At 34.4% G+C, this 21389-nt stretch overlaps 1 protein-coding gene and 1 long non-coding RNA gene across 6 annotated transcripts; one reads left to right on the forward strand and one right to left on the reverse strand.

Moving 5' to 3' along the window:
• Positions 1-7214: 7214 nt before the first annotated feature.
• On the forward strand, positions 7215-15494 carry LOC134232125 (uncharacterized). Of its 3 annotated transcripts, XR_009984712.1 has the most exons (8): positions 7215-7476; positions 9355-9457; positions 9764-9904; positions 10294-10408; positions 12980-13226; positions 13541-13680; positions 14577-14772; positions 14954-15494. It is a non-coding gene; the product is annotated as an uncharacterized LOC134232125 (long non-coding RNA). The 3 variants fall into 3 exon arrangements; XR_009984714.1 differs by lacking the exon at positions 9355-9457 and having other exon boundaries at positions 7218-7476; XR_009984713.1 differs by lacking the exons at positions 7215-7476; positions 9355-9457 and adding an exon at positions 9462-9522.
• LOC134232124 (uncharacterized) lies at positions 15394-19551 on the reverse strand. Of its 3 annotated transcripts, none has more exons than XM_062714078.1 (7): positions 19277-19551; positions 18604-18747; positions 18346-18439; positions 18062-18229; positions 17822-17919; positions 17107-17245; positions 15394-16366 (listed from the first exon to the last, which is right to left on the reverse strand). In XM_062714078.1, exons 2-7 carry the CDS (start codon positions 18633-18635, stop codon positions 15752-15754), a joined length of 1146 nt encoding a protein of 381 aa, XP_062570062.1. In that variant the 5' UTR covers positions 18636-18747; positions 19277-19551; the 3' UTR covers positions 15394-15751. The 3 variants fall into 3 exon arrangements, with proteins under 3 accessions (XP_062570062.1, XP_062570060.1, XP_062570061.1); XM_062714076.1 differs by having other exon boundaries at positions 19158-19551; XM_062714077.1 differs by lacking the exon at positions 19277-19551 and having other exon boundaries at positions 18604-19147.
• Between the last annotated feature and the right edge of the window lie 1838 nt (positions 19552-21389).

The following is a 21389-nucleotide window of genomic DNA, read 5'->3' on the forward strand; positions in this document are numbered from 1 at the left end:
CCTAGTCCCCCTACCAATGTACGATATATGGTGTCCTCTGGTCCCCCTACTGATATACAATATAAGGTTACCTCTGGTCCCCCTATTGATATACAATATAAGGTGACCTCTAGTCCCCCTACTGATGTCCCCTACTGATGTACAATATAAGGTGTCCTCTGGTCCCCCTATTGATCTAAAGTGTAATATTAGGTGTCCTCTGGTCCCCCTACTGATGTACAATATAAGGTTGCCTCTGGTCCCCCAAATGATGTACAATATAAAGTGACTACTGGTCCCCCTATTGATGTACAATTTAAGGTGTCCTCTGGTCCCCCTACTGCTGTACAATATAAGGTGACCTCTGGTCCCCCTTCTTATGTACAATATAAGGTGACCTCTGCTCCCCTTCTGATGTCCCCTACTGATGTACAAAATAAGGTGACATTTAGTCCCCCTACTATAGCTAATGTACAATATAAAGTTGCCTCTGGTCCCCCAACTGATGTGTAATATAAGGTGATTCCTGGTCACCCTATTGATGTAGGATATAAGGTGACCTCTGGTCCCACTAATGATGTACAATATAAGCCGTTCTCTGGTCCCCTTACTGTTGTCCCCTACTGATGTACAATATAAGGTGACCTCTGGTCCCCCTACATATGTAGAATTAAATGTGACCTCTGCTCCCACTACTGATGTACAGTATAAGGTGACCTCTGGTCCCCCTACTGATGTACAATTTAAGGTGACCTCTGGTCCCCCTACTACAACTGATGTACAATATAAAGTTGCCTCTGGTCCCCCAAATATAAAGTGACTCCTTGTCCCCCTATTGATGTACAATTTAAGGTGACCTCTGGTCCCCCTACTGCTGTACAATGTAAGGTGACATCTGGTCCCACTTCTTATGTACAATATAAGGTGACCTCTGCTCTCCTACTGATGTCCCCTACTGATATACAGTATAAGGTGACCTCTGCCCCCCCCCCCCCTCTGACGTACAATTTAAGGTGACCTCTGGCCCCCTAGATATGTAGAATTAAAGGTGACCTCTGGTCCCCCTACTGATGTAGAATATAAGGTGTTCTCTGGCCCCCTTTCTGTTGTCCCCTACTTATGTACAATATAAGGTGTCTTCTGGTCCCCCTACATATGTAGAAATGCCCTCTAGTCCCCCTACTGATGTACAGTATAAGGTGCCCTCTGGTCCCCCTACTGATGTAGAGTATAAGGTGACCTCTAGTCCCCTACTGATGTACCCTTTTGATGTACAGTATAAGGTGACTTCTGGTCAACCTAATGATGTATTATATAAGGTGACACACTGGTCCTCTAACTGATGTACAATATTAGGTGTCCTCTGGTCCTCCTACTGATGTACAAATAAGGTGTCCTCTGGTCCCCCTACTGATGTACATTAAGGTGTCCTCTTGTTCCCCTACTGATGTACAGTTTAAGGTGACCTCTGGTCCCCCTACTTATGTACTATATAAGATGACCTTTGCTCTCCCTACTGATGTCCCCCTACTGATGTACAATATAAGGTGACCTCTGGTCCCCCTACTGATGTACAATATTACTCATTCTATGGTCATCTTACTCTTGTCCCCTACTGATGTGTACTATAACGTTACCTGGAATAAAATCATAGGGGAGACCACAGGTCACCTAACGTAATCCATAAATGTTAAACGTTTATATATCATATATCGCATAAAATTGCAGTTAATGTTGCTCAGCACCCACCCTCCACCCCCTCTATCTTTTCTAATACCCATCAGATGGTTATTCCTTTTAAAAAGTTGTTTGTTTTACACTTTAAAGGCTTCACAGTATTACGATTTATTCTATTTTCACTTTACGTATGCAACGAACTACATTTTGTAGCGGAGTAAACAGGCCCGATAGTCGTGAACTGAGCAGGGGACCTCAGGTCCTAGTTCAGCGTACGTTTTATCCTTCTGCGTGTGCATTCCGATCTATTGGTTGGAGTGTCAGTCACCCATCGTCGGCTGATCTCGACATTTACTCGATCGTCAGTTCACGAGTAAAAGACGAGATCATCCGTGAGTATCCGAGGATGTCTGTCGTCCCGAGATACATGCTTTTTCTAATATCAGATCTTGGTACAGCGACCATCAAAATTTCGGAGCGTAACAAAGGTCTGATTTTTATCAGATTGAGCGCACCCTATCCCCCACCCCATTGCGCAGCCATTATTTACACTTGTAGAAAAAAAAATTTTATGGACTAAACTTTTCATTTCCATCCTCTACTACAATAAAATTAGATTTATTAGTGACTGCATCAAATTTAAAAAAAAACATCTCTTTATGATAAGCCTTGGGAGAAAATGATCTCATTAATATTGCGAACAACTTTCTCGATATGTTATAAATTCATCTCTAAATTACATCAGCGAATAGTTTTTTCGAAAGGGGATAATCATTTGAATCTGAAAAAGGGGGGGGGGGTTCCGAGTCAAATTATTTATTCTTATATGTCGGTAAAGGATAAATTATTTATTTCCAATAAGACCAAGGACAGGATATTTATTTTCTTCACCGAAATACCGGTAAGTCACAGGCACCTGTCGAATGGATGGTGTACCTCCCCACCCCCTTCCAGCTTCTGAGAATTTTTATGGTAAAAAAAAATTATCAAAATTACATGATTTCCTAGTCTATCATTCTTATATTTCGATATTTGATATCATTTTCCGCTTTTGTTAATATCTAAAGATTGGCCGCATAAGGTATACATGTACATAAAAATACTAGTATGGGGGTGTTACACCATCCATTCCCTCTGAAATAAGTCCGACAAACAAAACTTAACATAGTGATTAGACCAAAACTCTAATTCGGGGTGGGGTGGGGGTGGTGAAATATGACACTGGTCAGGAACAGGTTATTTATATTCTTGTCCATCAAGGACGGATTATTTATTTTCATCATTTTCGAAGACAGATAATTTATTTTCAAAATCTGCAATCACCCCCTCAGAATCAAATGGTCGTCCCCAAATTACAAAATAATTTTCTTGATCTTTTAAGATAGTGGGATGTATTCTATTTTTTTTTCACCTTGATAATATATTAAATCCGCATCTAAATGGTGTCAAAATTTGGCTTGCATGCCGGTGTAACGACGAAAAGTGACCCCCGTAGAATATTGACCGGGGGTCATTTTTCTACGTAGAAATTTGACCCCCTGGTCAATATTCTATGTAGAAAAATGACCCCTTTTTCTGTAGAAATCATGGCCTTGGGGTCATATTCCTCCGTGTGCATTGTAGAAAATTGACCCCGTAGAATAATGACCCCCTTGTCATTTTTTGATGCCAAAACAATTCATTTTAGAAGGAATATTCTTATTAGGCATATGCAAGCGGGTAATATCAAGCTGACTTATGCTTTAAAGTGTTAATTTCTGAAAGCTTTTAAGCTAAAATAACGAAATCAAAGCGATAAAATACCTTGCATTAATGATACAAACTGTTTATCTCCACTAGAGGAAAACGGTATCAAAATGTTCTAACCCAAAGGCTATAAGAGCAAAGATACGAGAATTCATAGAAACTTTTATTAAATTTTATACCAGTAAATAAGTTTCCATAGTTGCCATTTTAATTCTTAAAAAGGGTTATTTCCAAACTTCCGCCAGAGTTCGTTTGTACCACACCAAATCTCAAATCTCTATGTGCGGAGAGGCAGAGGACTATGGGTAGTATGGGTCATTTCTAGCTGACATATATGGTGTCAGAAAGAAAAGTTTCCGTTATTAATCAATAAGGAATCTTTTTGATTTTACCCTGGATACATCATTTTTCAAAAGTTTAACGTTTTTTATCCCTATTTTTAAAACGGGCACGAAAAAGGGTTCCAACATAGAAAAAAATCGTATAAAAATATTTGATTTTCTATGAATGAAGTTTCAAACTTCTTTAAAAAAAATAGGGATGATTTAATTTGTAAAAATAAGTACTAAATTAAATTGCCTCTGACCTTTATGTATGATACAAGGAAAACAAAAAGTGGTTAGCTCAAAACCTGTAAAATGTCTTTTGTCGTTTGCTAGTGTTAACAAAATAGGGATTGTAGCATAAAACATGATTAACTAAAAAAAAAAATAATGATAAGTTCCCATCTTTCCAAAAAAAGGCACATGTAGTATCGTTTTCCCCGTTCTATCATGTACATAAAAAATACATATGGTGATTTTAGGAGTTTTTTACCAATAGAAAAAAAATTTTAGAAGATGAAAAAGTTGTTACTTTACATGATATACTTATGCCCCCGTAAACGAAATTTCCGGGGTTATGCCCCCGTAAACAAAGTTTCTGGGGTATATAGCATTTTACCTGTCCGCTTGTCTGTTTGTATATTTGTCCGCAAAACTTGAACCTTGCCCATGCCCATGACTGGGTAAGGCTACGGCTTTCATATTTTACAAGTGTATTTTTGTGACAAGACCTTTTTGTGTACAATCAATTTTGACCTTTTAATATTGACCTTTAATATTTAGTTTGACACACTTTTACACAAGGGGAATATGGAGATATTAACCAACAGTATTCAATATCAAAGTCCATAAAACAATACAAAATATAAAGGAGCAGAGCAAACACGAACCTCGGAAACATCAGAGATGGAATCAGGTGCCATAGAGGAATGAGCATCCCCTGCTGACCGGTCACACCTGCCATGTTCTCCCTGTCACGACTGGGAAATAACAGGAAAATCCTCCGCAAACTCGATGCACAAATAACGGACTAACAAAAAGCACGAAAAACATTAGTCAGCATTTGTTTCAATTTGATAAATTGCATTTGCTGACAATGTCATTGTGTCAACCATTGAATTATCGAAATATTGACTTCAAATGAGACTGCCGATATTCTTGTTATTTATTTCATTAACTTGCTTGTCATTAATTTACTTCGTTTTAGAAATTGTTCATATGTAGAGAATCAACCGAGATATATACACACCGTTTGCAGGTGATGAAGGTAAATCGCTGCATAACCAAGGAAATTTGACGATAGAAAAGTTTGTCATCACATTTATCATTAAGCCTGGTTGTTAGATTACCATTAACGTCTTTTTTCAAGTAAAATATCCATGTGTGAGACAGATGTGTCAGACTCTGTGGTATCTTTCATCTCAAGCTAGCTCACAAGGATATATCGTATCGACGTAGGAATGAAAATTACCATTGTTAATTGACAATACGTCGTCGATATATCTAAATGTTGAGTTGAAGGCCACAGAAAGTATTTTCTTCTTTTCACGCATTAGACTTCGCACAAATTCTGTTTCATGTGAATATAAAAATAGATTTACTTATAACGGAGCGCAATTGGTACCTATGGGAATTCCAATTTATTGTCGGAATATGTGGTTTTCAAAAAAAAAAAAACCCAAAAAACAAACAAAACAGATATTGTCGATCAGTAACTCAAGCATCTCTTTCACGTCAACTTCAGAGTACTTGTGTGTGCAATGTGTTTTAACAAAATAATTTTGCAAATGACCAATGACCATTGTAAATTTACAAGTTCCGTTTTATTAAAAAAGCAGCTGTCATTGAAATCAAAAATCCTGGTTCACCCCACTTTTTGAATATATTGTTGCGCAGTACACTAAGAGTTTTTCCTTCTCTACTGTCAATACTTTAGTGCGGAGTACAAAAGAGATTTGAATGAACATTTACTGGAATCCGCAATGTGTCTTTGTTTGGAATCCAATATATATCGGGTAATTCAAATTCATTTTTGTTCTGTGGAATATTAAAAATATTTAAAACTGACCTACAATTTTGAAGAATTTCTTCCTTAGAATGGGAAGTATGAGTATAAGTAGGATTACCACTTGTAGAATTAAATCTTAAAAGTTCTTCTAAAATACAATTAATGAGACTTACAAACGAAGACAATGTTGTTACCTGCTTTGTCGACAAGGACCAGTACGTACTGATCATATAATCTATCTATTTTTTTTTTCACTTCTGGATTATTGAACACAGAATGAATGATGGTTTTCATATTACCCCTCAATCTTTGAATACGCGGCGTTAACATGGATCTGATACATTTAATCCATTGTGAAAAAATCAACAATTCCACACTTTTACTTTAACATTAACTTTTGGACGGTATGTGCTAGAAATTTAATTTGAAGTAAGGGCATGACTACTAAGAGTTCATCAGTTTGCAAAGGTAATGTCTATAAAATCTCAGAAGAAAGGAGATGTAACGACAACCATTGGTCACGTGTCTGTGGTCTTAAAAGTGTTGAAAAGAGATTTTTAAGTTTTTATTTTAATTATAGATATCTCTGAAGGTTGAACTATTATTCACTCAGGTGTAATTTTTTGCCAGTTTTGGAGGAATTTGTAATATCATCATAAGTATGGCATGTCAAACGTTGCAATATTTGATAATCTTGTGATGTATATTCAAAATCTTGTGATGTATGTTCGAAATCTTGTGATGTATATTCAAAATCTTGTGATGTATGTTCGAAATCTTGTGATGTATATTCAAAATCTTGTGATGTATATTCAAAATCTTGTGATGTATGTTCGAAATCTTGTGATGTATATTCAAAATCTTGTGATGTATATTCAAAATCTTGTGATGTATGTTCGAAATCTTGTGATGTATATTCAAAATCTTGTGATGTATGTTCAAAATCTTGTGATGTATATTCAATATCTTGTGATGTATATTCTAAAACTTGTGATGTATATTCTATAATCTTGTGATGTATGTTCGAAATCTTGTGATGTATATTCTATAATCTTGTGATGTATATTCAATATCTTGTGATGTATGTTCAAAATCTTGTGATGTATATTCAATATCTTGTGATGTATATTCGAAATCTTGTGATGTATATTCTATAATCTTGTGATGTATGTTCGAAATCTTGTGATGTATATTCGAAATCTTGTGATGTATATTCAATATCTTGTGATGTATGTTCAAAATCTTGTGATGTATATTCAATATCTTGTGATGTATATTCGAAATCTTGTGATGTATATTCTATAATCTTGTGATGTATGTTCGAAATCTTGTGATGTATATTCGAAATCTTGTGATGTATGTTCGATAATCTTGTGATGTATATTCGAAATCTTGTGATGTATATTCGAAATCTTGTGATGTATATTCAATATCTTGTGATGTATATTCGAAATCTTGTGATGTATATTCTATAATCTTGTGATGTATGTTCGAAATCTTGTGATGTATATTCGAAATCTTGTGATGTATGTTCGATAATCTTGTGATGTATATTCGAAATCTTGTGATGTGTGTTCTACAATTCAGTGATGCGTGCAATAAAATTGCATGACGCAACAGAAAAGTAAGGACAATTTTCATTGGTTAGAAATAACGAAAGTAGCCGGAGCGGTCGTAATGCACACATTGACACAACTTCGCAAGCATGAAATTGGCGAATTCAACCTAAAGTCAAAATTATAGGTAATAGAAAAATTGTTTTGGTATCAAGAAGCACTAAGTCAGTCATAACGTGAAAAGTGGGAATCAAGAACATTAATTTGATTTGTTTGAAGGTACATCAAAAACAATTTAGTGGCTTATTCAGTTATTGCTGGACTAAAGGATGTTTTATCCTATTTTTACGTCCTCATATTGTAGTGATGTTGATTAATCGGTATGATTTATTCTATATTGGTGCTAGTTAGAATAATCTAACTGTGTCTCGGGACAAACTCTCACCACGCAGGGTTCGAAATTGCATGGCCCATTGCAGCTGCATTGACCGTAGCACTAGTCCAGGGACGACTTTGCAATAAATAAATAAATAACACGACAAATTTTTAGGAGAATGTGAATGTCAGGAAAAGATTAATTGCTATGCATCATTGAATATTGTCATTCACAAATTTGTCCAATTATTTTTATAGTAAATGTATTGAGCCGGGCTCATTTACAGGATAATGAACAAGGACTGTGGTGACAGTTTAAAATCACGTTCAGACGTTTAGAGAATATGTAATACACACAAAAATATCTCAATGGCATGTATAATATTAAATAGTTTTAAAAATAAAATAAAATATAGCTAGAAATTAACAGCGAAAAATATTTATCACATATCGTTTTGGGGTAATCCGGTTTTATATACAAACAGAAGTAAATAAACACCGATGCAGCAAGATTAAGGTCAAACGTCTCTGCACTGATGTGTCCTCAGCGGTGAGATTTGCATCAAGTCATTAATGATGTTCCCTGCATTTGTGTTAGCCTGATAGCTAGTACAACCTTTATTTATAGAATCAATCTAATTCAAATTAGATGTTAGATCCGCTTGCATACTCGCTACACTAACATCTAACAACATCCCGTTGAGGGTCACGTCAGAGGTCAAATTCTATCAATTAATCAAATCGCAGCTGGCAAATCATCATATATTGTTGAAGCAAATAAATCTTGAGGCGTTCCGAATTTAACCTCTTACGTGACCCTCAATGGGATGACCTGTTAGATGTTAGTGTGTTGAGTATGCGAGCCGATCTAACATCTAATTTTAATTATATTGTTTATAGAATATGATGCAGACAGGGATACCTGGTGAAAACCTTTTGCACCCGTTGAATTACTTTGTAAAATATTAGTCAAAGGAGCCAGGAAAAAATATTAAACAATTTAATATTATGATAAAAATATTCAATTTACTATTTCTTAAGGTGATTTTGTTTTCTCAACAGCGGCTGGTCACGTACCATACTTTTACTCGTAAACTCAATTTGGCGGTGAAGAAGCAGCATTTTCTGTTGCTCACCGTCGCTATAGCTGAGCATTGCTCTACGAGCAATGTGCCCGGCTAAAAATCATAATATTTGTAATGATATATCATATTCTAGACTTGACATACAATAAACAATGATAAGAATTATTGTCGCATATCTGCAGTGATTTTCTTTGATCTTTCTGTGGTGATGATTTATCCCATATCACATGTGTGATAATACTTTCCAAACATGTTTCAAAGTTTTTACACTCTTTATCATACAGTTTTAAAGGACAGTTTTATGAGCTCATAAGTATATTAAATGGTTAATTTATCAAAACCTGCATTTAAAAATTCAGAAGTCTTAAGTTAAACCAAATTGTCCAGGGTATTCTTAGTAAGGTATGTCAAAGGTCATGGTTAAGTGACTTTGTAAGGCTGGTATTTTTTCTTTAGTTTTATGGCAATCAGTGCACATGGTAAATATCATAAAATTACCCCTTAAAGGTCTTATGCAAGGAGATAGCCAATCAAAATGAACAAATGTAGTTCTATGTATGATGTATATAGAGACAATAATATTTCTTTTCTTTTTTCATTTTCAGGAACTTTACGTAGGTCTACAGTTTTAATGTTGGACTCATGCACTAGGAATATCATATCAGCAGAATTGTGCCACTGAATCAAAGGGAACTCTTTTTTTTTTAGGTGTGATCGATGTAACTTCCTTGATGGTGTGTTGGCTGTTTGCCCATGTGTATTTCGGGGTATAGGTATGTTTAGTCTCAATTTTCTTTCTTAAAAGCTGCATAAGGGGTATATTTTTTCTGATCTCAAATTTTGTCTAAGCATTAATCTTTTTTCTCATTCATGAATTATCTGCTGAGAGTCTAGTTAATTAATTTATTTAATTAAAGCTATATAGTAACATATAGTGAAATTATTTCCTTGTGTGAGACCTAAAGAAAATCAGGTTACCGGTACTCATTTTTATGACAATTTCTTTGATTTCAGGAGTAGCCTCCCCTTTTAAAGATCCAAAATGGTGATTTTACAGTGCGGCATGCAGTCTGTCATCAACGAAGAGTTTTGACACCTGTAATACCCATATTTCTACCATTCACCTCTGTAACCTTTGTTGAGTTCATCAGACTGGTAAGAAAAACAATATTGTTAATTGAAATAATTTTATCAAGATAAATAAAATAATTAATGAAAAAAAAATTACATGAACAGACTCCCTCATATAAGAAAATGTCACATTTTACACATTGCAATTATACATCATTTACATATCCACATTTTCCCCATTTACACATGCAGTTGAATAGATTTAGTGCTTAATAATACATAGCAACAATTATTACATGAATCCTAAGACAATTCACAAAATACATGAATGCATTAAACTGTGAAATACAGATTTCGTACATTTAATTAAAATGCACAACATCAGTACCCCCCCCCCCTTCACAATCTAAAAACTTTCTTTTTAATTCAAAGTCACTAGGCAACACTAAAGATTTCCACTTATTGCTTTTCAGTCCAAGACAGGAAGTTGAGGAATAAAGTTGACAGGACATCCTGAACTGTCCTCGCTACCAGCTTATGAGGGAACCAGCTGCAGTGGACAAAGTACGTTACATCATAGGATAATAGGTAAGTCTCCGGAGTAGTGTTTGTAGCAATTCTCGTACTTGGTCCTGCATCGAAGATTCAGGACTATTGATATTTATCTCTGCATGGTTTGGTTCTTCCCAGAAACATGTTACTGGTGGTGGTCCCTATATTCTTCTGGCTTTTGTGGTGAGGAATGTTTCATTTCTAGCTCTTTTCTGATCACATTTTGTCTATCTAGCTGTTTGTCTGTCTGTCTGTCTGTCCATCTGTCTGTCTGTAAACTTTTCATATTTTCGACTTCTTCTCTAGAACCCATGGACCAATTTCAACCAAACTTGCCACAAAGCATCCTTGGGTGAAGGGGATTCAAGTTTGTTCAAATAAAGGGCCACACCCTCATTCAAGGGGAGATAATTGGGAATTAATGAAAATTTGATGGTATGTTTTAAAAATCTTGTTTTCAAGAACCACTGTGCCAGGAAAAATGAAACTTATGGAGAAACATCCTCAGGTAGTGTAGATTTAAATTTGTTCAAATCATGACCCCCGGGGGTAGGGCGGAGCCACAATGGCTGACCAAAGTTTAACATAAAAATATATAGGAAAATTCTTTAAAAATCTTCTTCTCAAGAATGACAAAGCCATAATTGATCCTATTTATATGGAAGCATCCTCAGGTAGTGTCAATTCAAGTTTGTTCAAATCATAACCCCCGGGGTAGGGCGGGGCCACAATGGAAGATCAAAGTTTTACATAGAAATATAAAGGAAAAATCTTTAAAAATCTTCTTCTCAAGAACAGCAAAACCCTGATTGATCATATTTATATGGAAGCATCCTTAGGTAGTGTAGATTCAAGTTTGTTCAAATCATGTTCCCCAGGGGTAGGACGTGGCCACAAAGGATGATCAAATTTTATATAGAAATATATAGGAAAATTCTTTAAAAATAACCTTCTCAAGAAAAGCAAAGCCATGATTGGTCAAGGGACTACTTTTGGATTTAAACTTTTCAATAAAAAACCAATTTTTACTTTTTCCTAGCCACAGTGACAAAGGTGAGCGATGTGGCCCATGGGCCTCTTGTTTTTTTTTTTTTTTTTAAAAAATGATCAATCATTAAATATAAATAAATCAGTTGTTAAAAAATTTGCTTCATATTTGAAGTGCTTTAAACCGACCCTTTGATGAAAGTGACCAGTGTTTTTTGCACCTTGGAAGGTTTATTGGTAAAATATAAGAAGGAAGTTATGATTTCGGTGTCACTATTGTTGTTATTTAAGTTTGATTTGATTTTTATATTACGAGTATTATGAAACTGTTATTTTGTTACTGAACGATGGTTAATTTTAATTGTGAACAAATGTACAAAGATGAGGAGTATAATATAGTTGGCTATGTATATTGCCCAATTTTTGAACATATTATGTAATAAATATTATTATTATATGATTGAATAGTTTTCATCTCTCTGATTGGCTGAGATCCAACTATGTTAGAAAAATACTACGTTGTATTGACCTGCACGTGACGTTCCAGGTCAATACAAGAATTTATTTCCTCTACATTGATCTAAAAATAGATCGGGATATTCCAAATTGATACAAATTGAATTTGGAAAGCTATTTAAACTACTATAACTTTTTTTCATGTGAAGATAAGTTAAGCGAATATATATTTTCGGGTGAGGGTGATAAGAGGGGATGCATGGACACTCCTCCAACACTTTTACTGAAAAACAATTTTTACTTTTTGGCAGTCAGTTTTCCCTGATAATACTCCTTCCTTTAAAACTCTATACTAGAAAAAAGACTGACATAATTTTTTTTCATGGCAACTAAAATTGATTTTAAAAAAAAAACTTAACAAAAAAATAAATACGACCTGTAAGGTTTATTAACATTTTAATTCTGCTTCTCTCTTAATTGTATTTGGATAGGACTTAATCAAATGCAAACAAGTAATGGGTTTTATCATTTTATTAGTGAATCATATAATAAAACAATTATTGCTGTTTTTTTCGGTCAATACAATGATTTAGCCATCTTCGAAGTACAATATTCACCTCGCCCTCCGGGCTCGGTGAATATTGTACTCCTCAGATGGCTAAATCATTGTATTGACCTCAAAACACAGCAATAATTGTATAATAACAACCTTTGAATAATTGGAAAGACAATATTATAAATATGATAGCATTTTTGTACATGAGCATACATTTTTGAAAGGAAAAATAAATTATTCAATTGCATTAAAAAAAATATTTTGTTTCATATTCTTGCGAATTATCAGATCATTCTTCTATTATTTAAATACTCTGTCATTATAAAACCTTGTTAATAATTAAGTAAATATTAATTGTACATTTGCACCAATTTTTACATGGCATTTTCACACTAAGAATGCCACGTGCAAAATTATATACAGGAACAATTCTGAACAAATATATGCAAGTGAGTTGTAAATTTGATATGTAATGCATACATTACAAAAACCCATGACAGTGTTCACTAAAATGAAATGTATGGACTCTTAAATAAATACTTGGTATATGTGATATGGATATTATGGATGATATTTTTGAGAATGACACAAGTAATGAAATTTTTCAGCATTGAATTGGATTCTTGAACCAGAGCCATGTGAACCTGGTCCACCTGTACCTCTCATTGAAGACCTGTTAACATCACCAGAGTATGTTCATTCTGATACCCCTATGGTATGGTTACAGCATGCATTATCCCTGAATCCATTAAAAGAGCTGCATTGGCAACGAAACAACCCAATGTGGTCGATTGTAAGGAAATATAGCATATCAGCTTCCAACTTTGGTGCAGTTCTCAGTTCTAAGCAAAGGCGGTAAGACGTGTGATTAAATTTTTGCGAAAAAGACTTTTAAAATTACAGTCAAACTTTGTTATCTCAAACCCATTATCTTATATTTCATGGATATGTCACAGTAATTTTGAAGTCCAAACCATTTATAAAAGACTGGGACATTTTATTCTTGATAACTCTTTATGTGTTATTCTTGAATCCACGGATATTTCCAACATTTTTCTTGGTCTCATTGAGTTTGAGATAATGAGGTTCGACTGTAATGACTAGATATTTGTACATAAAGATGCAGGAAATATAAGATTAATAACCAAAAATCATATTTTCTTCTCCAGATTGACATTGTCACTGAAGAAACAGCTGATGTCGGCTTACAATCTGGAGTCCATCAAGGCTGTTGCATGGGGTATCACTCATGAAGATGATGCTTTGAGAAAGTATGAAAAGGACTTAGATGCAGCTGTAGAGCAGTCAGGTATACAGCACAAAATAACATTCATTCAACCTCTGACATGTTAACATTCAATGTGTCAAAACAAATAGCAGGACTTATCCTGGTGACAAACAGAAATCAATTACTGAAGTCTAATTGTAAAAAAAACTAGAAATATGTCCATAGGACATGAATGCCCCGCCGAGGATATATTAGTAAAGCAACATGAAATTTGTACATGTATAAAATTTGATCAGTTTGGTTCAGGCAGGGCTTATAGTTAGTTGGGAATAAAAATGTAGGTCCAGCATCCAAAGCAAGTCTGGTAGTGTCCATCCTTAGATGCATCATCCAAGCAAGTTTGGTCTAAGTAGGGCTTATAGTTCCTTAAGAATGGACCTGCTCCAAAAACTTTAATTTGGTCACTCATCTGGAAAATGTAGGTCAGATCCAGCATCCGAAGCATGTCCGGTAGTGTTCATCTCTAGATGCATCATCTATGCAAGTTTGTATCAACATGTAAAGTTTGATAACACCATCTTGAATGGTATGTTTAAAACTGAGCTAAACACTATTTAAGAAAAGTCAGGTCAAGGTCAAAAAATGTTAATGTAGTTGCATAGCTCTCATCAATATCTATCAGCATATGAAGTTTGATGAAAATATCTTGGATAGTTTCTTTGAAACTTAGCTTTGAACAGAGCTAAACACAAAGTGGGACGGAAGGACAGAAGGACGGAAGACGGACATGACAAACACTATATGCCCCGGCCATATTCATGGCGGGGCATAAATATTCAGTTACCAACATATTCCAGAAAATTTGCTTTTTGAAGTGGAAGGATTATAAAAGCTCTACTTAGACTTTGTTTGCATTACAAAATCAATTGTATTATGGTTTGTTTGCATTCAGTAGTATTATAATTTTTTCTGAAAAGGATATGGTTGCATGAATCCGGAGTGTTGGGAGCTTCACCTGATGGCTTAGTTATTCGACCACCAACATGCAGTGTATTTTATCAAACTCCAGAAGCCAAAGACGCCATTCCTAATATTGTAGAGGTGAAGTGTCCATATACAGCATCGTCTTCAACAGTAGCAGATGGGGCACAAACTTTGAAGGATTTTTCATAGGTAAATAACATTAAAAATCTGTATTGTCCAGTACTTTGAAATTAAAAATCTTGGTGAGTAAATGATTTCAAAACATGTATTAATTTACAAGTGCAGCTGTTCAATATGGTATGAAGATATTGAAAAAGGAGGGGATATGTACTGGTATAACACAACTTAAGTGTTTTTTGATTTTTTTTAGATCTTAAACAAGATACCCTGTGCCTGAAAACCAGTCACCCATACTATCATCAAATTCAAGGCCAGCTACACATATGTAACAAAACATTCTGCGACTTAATTGTGTGGACAAGAGTAGACTGCATTGTGATTAGAATAGTAAAAGACATTGAATGGACAGCAAATGTTCCAAAGCTGATAGATTTCTACATTAACATTTTCATTCCAGCACTGATGGAAAACTGAGTTCTGGTTTGAACTTCTTGACACTTAGTTTTGTACCTCTAGAATTTTCTAACAATGGAAAATGGGTAATCATGTTAAATGTGTTGAATGTTCCTAAGTCTCATAAATGTATGATATGATATGTCACAATCCATCATAAAACTTCTGGCTTATAAGACTATTTTAAATAGCAATGATGATTAATAAAATCTATGTACTACATAAAAAAAGAATATCAAAATTTAGAATCATTTTATTAATGAATTGAAGATGTTATTCTCAAAGTGAAAATGTAACATTTTGGTCTTTCTTAATAGATAAATTGTTGAAAACATGAATTTGTTGAGTTGTGCTTTAAAGGTAAATATACTTTAAACTAGAGATTTAAAATTATAAGTAAACCCTCTTCCAAATTATATTGTCAAATGAAGAATGGAATTGCCAAACATTCTTGTAATAAATCCATGCTAACAAAAGGGATTTTCATTTTCTGAAGTATATGTATTACAACATACTACAAAGTTAATAAATATAACCATTGACATTGATAACAAATCAAAATTTGCTTATCCCTTGCACTTTGGTATGAATATCTTCACTGTTTAGTGTATACTGTCACACGCCAATGCAAATTTATAATAAGTACATGTATCTTTAAGTAATTTCTTTCAAAAGTGGAGCTTGCAAGTTTACAAGTTAGACAAGAACAGAGTTGAAATATTTTTGTTGAGATTGGTCTGTAAGTAGATGGTATGTGACGGAGAATCTTGTAATTCTTTATCCTCTCGTTGGCTCTTTCCACATGAATAAGTGCTTTAGCAATCTTGTAACACAGTGCTGCTTCTTGTATGGTAAACTGGCCTCGTGTCGATAAAAGAGCTTTTATAATTAAGCAGACATCCTGGGGCAACTGGTCATGAATGGTGAAACCTTTGACCACCAAAATAAGGTCTCCAGCTTTGAACTTTCGTAAAACTTGGCTGTGACGTACAATAGCTACATCAGAAGTAGAACCTGGGTACAGCATGGAGCAAAATGTAAGTGCACCATTTGGAGGCACGCAAGTTACTGCTTTAAAAGTATGGCAACTTTTGTACATACTGTAGGCCATGGCCTGATTATCCATATGTGTTGGGATGTCCTGGATTGTTTCAATTGCATCCATGGATGCTCTAGCAGAGGAAAAATCCTCAAAAGATTTTGGCAGAGACTCTGAAAAAAAGTTGGAAAAAAATTAATTTGATTATTTGTAATTGTGTAAAAAAATTGTGTTACAGTCAATCTTTCAAGAATACAATAAATTTAACTGCATTAAATTTTTGCAAGTCATTATGATAAATTTTAAAACAAACCTTTGCATTTAAGCTGACTTGGAAAACATTCTACGCTACATTCTACACTACGCCATCAGACAACATCTTGTATAGGGAAAAGACCACTAATTATTTTCCCATAGAACTCCATACAAACCTTAGGCCCTCTCAGTACTTTACTATGACAATTTCAGAAAAATCTTTAGCATCATTTCAAACTTTGTTCTAAGCCCTAACAAAAAATACTGAAAAAAATACATGGTCCCATGGCGTTTATAGGTCAAAATTGCAGTTATTTTCAACTTTTAGAGATTCGCAGTAAAGAACACGCGGCATAAAAAATCAACCCCCACTCCTAAAATCTTCCCTGGCATTTCTATAGTTTCTGTAATATTCCCTCATCCCATCATTTATTTCAAAGGTCATTAATTTTACTTTTAAATGAAAACAATTAAATACCTGATTTCAGCCAATGGCGTAACGCCTACCCATTCAGTATTCGGTTTAATGTTCCATAACAAACAAAGCCATGTGTGCATCCGGGGATTTGGTGCTCTCATTCCTATACTTACATACTTACCTGTCCCAGAATTAGTCAATTGTGGTAATTTCAAAGATTATACACCTACCTGTGAACATGTATGAAATTTGAGTCCTGTGACTTCAGTGTATTGGATACTGTGACCATCTCAAATGATGACACCTTACTGCTACCAGCACAATTCAAAGGAGTGAATGACGTCTGGGCCGGTGATGATATTTGGATATATTGGTGACTGTAAGAAATAAAATATTTGTACAATGAATTGTTTTTGTGCTTTAATGTTAATAAAGTGATATTAAGTCAAAATTGAGTCAATAATTTCATAAGGGTGGATTCTACCCAGAATTAGGTAAAAAGCTCCAAAATTGGATAAATCGTAGTTAATTAAGCAAAATTCAAAGGTTTTAAAAAGACTGATATAGAATTTTTTTATGCTTATGCAAAGGATATTATTTAAGACTCTGATATACTAATTGATTCTTATCTAATCCCTCCTATTGCTCAAGTATGTACAAAAAAGTTTCCCCACCCCCCAGTGAAAAACGCTTAAAGAAATAGCAGGTGCCCCCTTTTATTTTTGTTTACAATTAATTTAGACAAGTTTAAATCAATCCTTTTGATAACAAATCAAAGTTCAATGTCTGTAGTCTTATACTTTACAATCAGAAGCTACTTTTTGAATTTTATTCTAAGAAAAGGAGAATTTAAATAATTTTTTTTAAAAATTAAAGAAAAGCAAAAACTGACTTCAAACCCCAAAATGTACTATACAATAAGAGGCTGGAAAGTTAATAAATAAAAAATTTACCTGCAATGTACAGAAAACTGTCCGACAAAATACATCGGGTGGGTAGGGAGTCTCCATTTTCTTCTTATATAGAGAAAATGCCCCTGCTGATCAGAGACCTAACACTCCCAAATAATAACAAAATATGTTAACATAACAGTCAATCTAAGATGTTCATCCCTCAATGGCAACAAGTTTTTATTACAGTAACTGAAATTGTTAGGAAATAGGAAATCACAATTGGAATTCCTTTAAATGTACCTTCTCTTCGTTGTATTTAATATCGTGGATTGATATTGGCTTCCTTTTACTAGACTCTATTCTTAGGGCAAGCAATTCCTTTTCCAGTTGTATTTCTGTTGAGAGGCGCTGCATTTCTTGAGTACAGTTAAATGTGCAGGATACTGAGTATTTGTGCTCTGATATCAACTGAAAATATATTGTAAATCATGTACAGTTAAAAGAACTTTATATATTATTAAAAATTATTGAAAATGTTTCAGTGTTGGTCATTTGTCATCATTGGTGTTTTAAATGAGCTTTACTTTTTCTTGATATTGACATTTTGGTGCTTGTGGAATCTGCAACTGGTCCATCTGTGAAGATGACAGGGACTCCTCACTTTTGAGTTTTTTCCTCCTTTGTAAAATAATTAAACTTGAATTATTTTTTTATTCAGTTGTAAGCTACTCTGTTTATACATGTACCCTTTTAAAGTTTTTTAGTAAAATATTCTCAATTAAACTCCACCCACCCACCATCCAAAAACAAGATGTCGGTCACATTTTGAAAAATAATTTCACCTTTTTGTACATTCAGGATCAGAGAAATCCATGGCCTATCCTTCATTCCATGCAAAATATGCAGAGTCCCCCTCCTTCTTACCATCCTTAAAGTGGCAGGAGCAGATGCGATCATTCTGATCTCCTGGTTGGCGATCAGCTCGTCTAAAAATATACATTATACAAAGACTGAGTGAAGGAGAATTAAAAAGCAAAACCTGTTCATTTAGCATGTTATTATCAAATAGCCTAAATGACTTATTTTTTCATTATTTTTTTTTTAAATGTTTCATTTACTTGCAAGTACAAGATAACCATGTGCATAACATTAACAAACGGTAGCAGTATTTGGTAGTAATAATACGAAATAAAATGTAATAAAAACAGCTGTTAAACAAAAATTAATCTTGCTACAAATTGCACAGTTTTTGTAGTATGTACTCTTCATTATTCTTCTGCTATATTGATTACTACGAGATTTAACTTTTTAGCATGCATGTATAAATACTGTATCTGACAATGCAGCATCGTGACATATCGTTACAAGTACCTACAAATTTTTTCAATATATCTACGTTTACTGAGTTTTTTCCCTAGCAGGCCGAAATATCTCCATCATGTCACCAGGAACAACACTCGTGCATCTCGTAATAAGTGCTGCAATAAACAAACTGATGATTGTGTTTTTTCTCACCTGCATGGTTTTCCCGACGCTTCAGCTACTTTCGTTATTTCTAACCAATGAAAATTGTCCTTACTTTTCTGTTGCGTCATGCAATTTTATTGCACGCATCACTGAATTGTAGAACACACATCACAAGATTTCGAATATACATCACAAGATTATCGAACATACATCACAAGATTTCGAATATACATCACAAGATTTCGAACATACATCACAAGATTATAGAATATACATCACAAGATTTCGAATATACATCACAAGATATTGAATAAACATCACAAGATTTTGAACATACATCACAAGATATTGAATATACATCACAAGATTTCGAATATACATCACAAGATTTCGAACATACATCACAAGATTATAGAATATACATCACAAGATTTCGAATATACATCACAAGATATTGAATATACATCACAAGATTTTGAACATACATCACAAGATATTGAATATACATCACAAGATTATAGAATATACATCACAAGATTTCGAACATACATCACAAGATTATAGAATATACATCACAAGTTTTAGAATATACATCACAAGATATTGAATATACATCACAAGATTTTGAACATACATCACAAGATTTTGAATATACATCACAAGATTTCGAACATACATCACAAGATTTTGAATATACATCACAATATTTTGAATATACATCACAAGATTTCGAACATACATCACAAGATTTTGAATATACATCACAAGATTATCAAATATTGCAACGTTTGACATGCCATACATAAGAACTTCTTGATGTGTATTGTATTTCCTGTATATAAAGTAAAAAGTATAGTAATATATAAGGTAGTTAAAAAGTATGTATTTTAAAGCAGAATAAATGCATACAGATGTATATGTAAGTTTAAAGGTAAGAGCCAAGGGAATTGAATTTATATAGTTAAACAATATTGCTTTCGATGTTTCGGAGGTCCGTGTTTGCTCTGCTCCTATTTTGTATTGTTTTATGGACTTTGATATTGAATACTGTTCGGTATCTCCATATCCCTTTTTCCTGCTTCTGTGCTATTTTTTTTTTCTTGCAAGAATTTTCAAAGATTACATAAAGAAAATCCCCCCTACTTGGATTTGAAAGTATGAAAAAATCAGGAGACACATATACAAGGTTTTATTGTATAAAATATAGGGGGGTCAAATTTCTATGAGGGTCATTTTTCAACGTGTGTGAAGTCGTAGAATTAATGGTTTGGAATGTTTTTCTACAGTCGAAAAATGACCCTACTTGTCGTAGAATATTGACCGGGGGGTCATTTTTCTACGTAGAAAAATGACCCCCCGGTCAATATTCTACGGGGGTCACTTTTCGTCGTTACACCGGCAAGCTGGGTGTCAGTGTCTCACACCATCATGCATGGGTTTGTATGTACTGACAAGACGGAATATTTTCTTGGATTTTGATTGGCTAAATATCGTGTCTCTTAAATTAATGTATAAAGGAAACATTAAATGTTATACTTTAAATACGGAAAAAGGCATATATTTATTTATTCGTTCACACCATTATTTGATTTTAAAATTTTTCCATCTCCCCGAGAGATAACAACTTGATGTAGAACTTCATGATGAGATTAATTTTCAAGTTGGCGCGCAGTTTTGGTTGTTTACTGAGAAAAAACTTCCTTCAGTTCAAAATGTTATTCAACCCATTTTCATTATATTGCAACAAAAAGTGGAGGAAAGCACCGGTCCATTGTCTCAAGCCACGGTCCGGAGTCCGCATATAGCTCTCTCCAGAATGGGAGAGGATCGTACATTTTGGCCGTGGTTTGCGACGATGGCACCGGTCTTTCAATGAATTTTCTCAACAGTAAAAAGTTGGGGGGGGGGGCTCTAATATTATATGTGCCTGGCTTATGCATTTTCCATATAAATAATGAAATGGACTATTAGGCTAGAGATCCACCATAATGTAATAATGCTTATAGCAGACACGTAGCAACGGGGGGGGGGGGGGGCAGGGCCTCCCCCCCACTTCCCCCCCCCCCCCATTACCTTTACTATTGAAAATGTCCATTGAAAGGTTGGTTGTTCCCCCCACCCCACTTTTTACCACAGTATAGTGATATCAACGCGGGGAGGG

Source organism: Saccostrea cucullata, unplaced genomic scaffold (genome assembly GCF_032062105.1).
Source record: "Saccostrea cucullata isolate Sc308-1 unplaced genomic scaffold, CSIRO_AGI_Scuc_v1 ctg4356, whole genome shotgun sequence".
Taxonomy (NCBI): Eukaryota; Metazoa; Mollusca; class Bivalvia; order Ostreida; family Ostreidae; genus Saccostrea; species Saccostrea cuccullata.